Source organism: Chionomys nivalis, chromosome 6 (assembly GCF_950005125.1).
Source record: "Chionomys nivalis chromosome 6, mChiNiv1.1, whole genome shotgun sequence".
NCBI classification, from domain to species: Eukaryota; Metazoa; Chordata; class Mammalia; order Rodentia; family Cricetidae; genus Chionomys; species Chionomys nivalis.
Genome location: NC_080091.1, coordinates 64,755,027 through 64,760,682, shown reverse-complemented (window position 1 = coordinate 64,760,682; position 5,656 = coordinate 64,755,027). Strand labels below are relative to the sequence as shown.

Genomic DNA, 5,656 nt, shown 5'->3' with positions numbered 1-5,656 from the left:
GGAGTTCTCGTGAGTTCCAGGGAGCCAAATTAAGAAATCCATCTTAAACAGGTCAGATACCCCCTCAATTCCCTAGTCCTAAATTTTTTTTTCCTTAATTTAACTTTGTTGTTTGTTCTGCCAATACCTTAGAGACACCAGACATCTCCATACCATAGACACCGGTCAAAAGAAAAGAGACCAGCCATGCCAGGATGTGACCAGCACCCAGCCTTCTCTCGCCCCCCCCCCTCAAAGACGACACCCACAATCAGTCGGAACTAGTCTTGAGAGTTCGCCGCCCCAGTTCCTTTGGGCTGTGGTGTCTCGTCTCCTGCTTTTTATTATAAGGAAGACCTGGGAATGTTGTTCTTTCCTGTCCCTTTAAGGGACAATCATGCCCACTCCCATTACCTCTGACCTGCCCGTGCCATCTTGCGCCTTTCCTCTTCTGCTTCTTCGGCGTGCGCATGCATTTTCTCTGTCTCTTTCCCTCCTTCTCTCTATCTCTTCTCTCTCTCTTTCTCTCTCTGCCTCTCTCCCTCAATAAAATGCTTTATGCCTATCTTTGTGTTTACGTGTCTGTTACCCGCCGCCCCCAGCCACGCAGCACTTGCCCTCCCGCTGGTGGGAAACTGTAGCCGCTTGTCGCTGGCTCGCTGGCTCTGCCAGCCTGCCTCGGGGAACGTTTTAAGAATAAGAATTTTGGGCTGGAGCCTCTGTCGCCGAACCCAGATCACGCTGCTGTGCGCCCGAAGCTGCTCATCGTGCACTAGCGGTCCCAAAAGCTTCAAAGTCAGACAAGATGGCAACCCTCAAGGACCAGCTGATTGTGAATCTCCTTAAGGAAGAACAGGCCCCCCAGAACAAGATTACGGTTGTTGGGGTTGGTGCTGTTGGCATGGCTTGTGCCATCAGTATCCTGATGAAGGACTTAGCGGATGAGCTTGCCCTTGTTGATGTCATGGAAGACAAGCTAAAGGGAGAGATGATGGATCTCCAGCATGGCAGCCTTTTCCTTAGAACACCGAAAATTGTCTCTGGCAAAGACTATAGCGTGACTGCAAACTCCAAGCTGGTTATCATCACAGCGGGGGCCCGTCAGCAAGAGGGAGAGAGTCGGCTCAATCTGGTCCAGCGCAACGTGAACATCTTCAAGTTCATCATTCCCAACGTGGTGAAATACAGTCCAAACTGCAAGCTGCTTATTGTCTCCAACCCAGTGGATATCTTGACCTACGTGGCCTGGAAGATAAGTGGCTTTCCCAAAAACCGAGTCATTGGGAGTGGTTGCAATCTGGACTCAGCTCGGTTCCGTTACCTGATGGGAGAAAGGCTGGGTGTTCACCCGCTGAGCTGTCATGGATGGGTCCTGGGGGAGCATGGAGACTCCAGTGTGCCTGTGTGGAGCGGCGTGAATGTCGCTGGGGTCTCCCTGAAGAATCTGAACCCAGAACTGGGCTCCGATGCAGACAAGGAGCAGTGGAAAGAGGTTCACAAGCAGGTGGTTGACAGCGCCTATGAGGTGATCAAACTGAAGGGTTATACGACCTGGGCCATTGGCCTCTCTGTGGCCGACTTGGCAGAGAGCATAATGAAGAATCTGAGGCGGGTGCATCCCATTTCCACCATGATTAAGGGTCTCTATGGAATCAAGGATGATGTCTTCCTCAGTGTCCCCTGTGTCCTGGGACAAAATGGAATCTCAGATGTTGTGAAGGTGACTCTGACTTCTGAAGAGGAGGCCCGCTTGAAGAAGAGTGCAGACACGCTCTGGGGGATCCAGAAAGAGCTGCAGTTCTAAAAGTCTCCAGATGTCCTAGCGCTTCACTGTCCAGGCTGCAGCAGGGTTTCTATGGAGACCGCACACTGTCTCCTCATCTGAACTGTGGTTAGGGCGGTCGTGTTCCCACAGCTCTACCCTGATGCTGAGTGGTACTTGTGTAGTGGAACCTGGTTGGTGTGACACTGCCAACTGTGTGCAGGCTTCAGTTACCCTGTGAACCTGCTGTGTCTGTGCTGTGCACCCTCACCAGACATGCCTAGACCAGTTAGTCGTAACCTGGCTCCAGTGTGTAAATCCATTATGCATATCTTGTGCATAACTGTTCTAAAGGATATTATTTTGTGTATTATGTATCTGTAGTGTACATTGAAATATTGTGTAAAGTGAAGATCTGCATATGGATGATGCAGCCAACTACCCAGTGTCATGCCAGTGCAAATACCAAATAAACCTTGAACAGTGAAAAAAAAAAAAAAAAAAAAAAAGAATAAGAATTTTGAATTCTCACAGAGGAAAAAATTGCAATAGGACCTATAGAATAAAAGTACAATTGGGAAGTTTATTTTAATATAATTTCCTTGGAACCTCCTTTTTGTCATTTAAGATATGTTTAGAGAAGATGAAAAATAAATGTTCTAAGCACTTGAAGTCAATCTTCATCATTATCTTAACTGTAATTTTTTCCTGTGTATCTGAAAGCCCATTTCACATAGCATTCTCTCTGTCAGTAACTAAGTAATACTAAGCTGTTGTGGGTGGTTACCTTCTGCACTTTGAGTTTTATTTTTTTCTGTAAAATGTAATTCTACATAGCTACATTTTAGACATGTTTACAAAGATAGATGAAGGGTTCTGCTAGAGATCCCAACCTCATCCAAGAATGAGATTGAACAAGGTGTCAGCTTATTTGACTCCTCAGAAAGGAAAACATTTTGGAGATCCAGGATGTGTGTCAACAACATGCATTTAACAAAACAAAAAATAATCAGACCCATTCCAACGACAGGAGGTGAGTCAGTTAGCTGGCTGGCAGCAAAGGTTGCTTAACAGGTTTCAGATTCCTAATTGGCTGTCTAGCGTGCTAAGTAGCAGCTGGTCTTTAATTAGTTGAAGAATTATTACCACTAAGAGTTGCTTTAAAAAGAAAAAGAACAAAATAATTAAAATGTTAGAATCCATATGGTGAGAGCTTATCCTCACTTGTCAATAGCTGTTTGCCTAATAAGTTTTAAAATGTTCCTATATCAGTTATGTTTAAAAATATAACATGCAAATGTAAAACTCTCAACATATTTCCAGAATGCAATAGGCAAAAACAAGGACCTACTTGCCATTTAATAATTCCTTTTGATTATGAAATGGTCTTTAATACCCCCTTACTAAATAAGTCTTTCAACAGACTTCATTACGGAAAGGCTTTCTGAATTCTCTGACTTGATTTGTCACAAATACAGTGGCACTACTGAAAATATCAGTTACCTTGCAGGTGAGAGGAAAAGTGCCTTTGTACATTATCTCATTTTCAAGAGTAGCAAGAAGTTAATTTTATCTATAATTGCAGAAAATCCATTTTGCTATGATTTAGTTTGAGATGAAGCTTCATTAGATTTTTTGATAAATATTATTGTGGCAAACAAGCCTACACATGAAATAGGCCATAAAATTCTAAACAGAGTTAGATAATAGATATGAGAGATAGATATGTATGTATATATATACATATATATAGAGAGATTAAATAGATAGGTAGGTGGATAAAGTTATATATATATATATATGTATATGTATATGAACATATAATACTGTCCTCTTCCCTCCCACATATAAAAGGCAGTGCCATATATATCCAATACCATTCTAAAAAGCATTTACTTCTACATGTTTTGATTTGGGAGTGGTAGAAAATGATTGAGTTTCAGTGGTAGCAGAATAGAAGTAAAATAAAAGCTCTTGTTTTACTAACCTAATACGCATTAACTCACTTTTGCTCAGTGCTTTCTTTTAGTGGATAATAACAATAAAATCCAGCTTGAATTTTGTTGTGAATGCTGCAAAGCATCTAGTATGATTTCTTCTGTGCATCTCTAATTCGTATTTTCTTTTTATGCCTATTTTAGTAGACTGTCAGTAAGGTAGTTTGTGTAGAAAAATCAGGTATTGATTAGACTTTTTGCCCTTCTGGCATAGTATTAATAACCAATTTTTTTGTATTCATCACTATTCTTAAGAAATGAATATATTATTTGTTCATGGGTCCTGGGAACTTGGATGGTTGTTGGAAGTAATGACTATCTGATGTCAATGATATTCACCTTGCAGTGTGGAGAGGCAATGAGCTATTTACATAAATGAATTTTTCAATAGGATAGTTATTTACCCAATATTCTTCCAATGATTCCAACTCCTTAAAGGGAAGCATCCTAATACAGATTTCTTTACAAGTCTTTCCCTTTATACTGTGTTGCCATATAAGTATTTTCATGCAAAGAATAATAGTCATTACTCTCTAGACCCTAGACCATGGAGGCACAGCTCATGCTCCACCCCCACGTCCGGAGCCCAGGAGACCTGGGAATTGTCTCCCACACCCCAGCCACCACCCCCACATGGCATCTGCAACCGCCAGAGTCTTGACACCACCCCCACTGGGAAAGGTGAGTACAGGGCTTGTCTCCTGGAGGACCCTACATTCTAGGCCATAGTCCCTGGAGGCGCATTTGGTGCCCCACCCCCACCTGGGAGGAAAAGCCAATTTTCTCTAACATAGTCTCACTGAATATACAAAGGACTCATGAGGAAAGCTTTTGTATCTTTAGAGATTTTTGTCTCATAATGCTTTGTTGGGACATATATTTCTTTTGGACATTTTGACCAGTGAGGTTAAAAAATGCTCAGACAAAACATTATGAGACAAAAACCTGTAAAAATACCATTGAGTTCCTTTTGTGTTGGCCATCTTTGCTTGGCATGAGGTCTGCCCTTACCATTATGGGATCAGGGTGAAACCTGGTGCTAGGAAAACTCCCAGGAAACCACAACGATGACCCTAGCTAAAAATATAAACCTTAGTGGAGAGGGTATGTAACTGGTCTTCCCCTCTAATCAGATTGATGACTACCTTAATTGTAATCATAGAACCTCCATCCAGTAACCGATGGAAGCAGATGCAGAGATCTATTGCTAAGCAATGGGACAAACTCCTAGAGTCCAGTCATAGAGAGGGAGGGGTGACATTATGAGCAGAGACCATGATAGGAATACCCACAGAAACAGCTGACTCTAGCCAGTGTAAGCTCACTGACCCCCAGAAGGACAGCTGAGGAACCAGCATAAGACTGAACTAGACCCTCTGAATTACGGGGACAGTTGTATGACATGGGCAGTTGGTGGGACCACTACAGTGGAACCATTAATTATCCTTACTGCATGAACTGCTATTTGTAGCTTATTATATAACGGGGATACCTTCCTCAGACTAGGTACAGCGGGAGGGCTTTGATCCTGCCTCAAGTGATGTGACAGTCTTTGTTGACTCCCCATGGGAGGCTTCACTCTCTCTGTAGAGTGGATGGGATCAGGTGGGAAAAGGTGGAAGGAGTGGGAAGAATGGAGGGAAAGGAAACTGGGATTAGTATGTAAAATAAGAATGTTTTAAAATAAAAAATATATTAAATTTAAAAAATGAAAAATAATTTTAATCTTTAAATAAAAGAATAATAGTCATACCTATCCCCACTACTTACGTGACTTCCTTAGGATGACATGCCTATTCTCCTGAAAGAATTAGAAATTGTCTTTTATTTAAGTTTCTGTGTGTGTGTGTGTGCGTGTGTGTGTGTACATGTGTATTCATATGTATTCATGTGTTTGCAGGTGTGACTTGTGTGTTTT

At 42.1% G+C, this 5,656-nt stretch overlaps 1 protein-coding gene across 1 annotated transcript; it reads left to right on the top strand.

Annotated features, from left to right (window-relative positions):
• The first annotated feature begins 696 nt into the window (after positions 1–696).
• LOC130875755 (L-lactate dehydrogenase A chain-like) lies at positions 697–2,221 on the top strand. Its single transcript, XM_057771904.1, has one exon. It carries the CDS (start codon positions 785–787, stop codon positions 1,781–1,783), a length of 999 nt encoding a protein of 332 aa, XP_057627887.1. The 5' UTR covers positions 697–784; the 3' UTR covers positions 1,784–2,221.
• Positions 2,222–5,656: the final 3,435 nt, after the last annotated feature.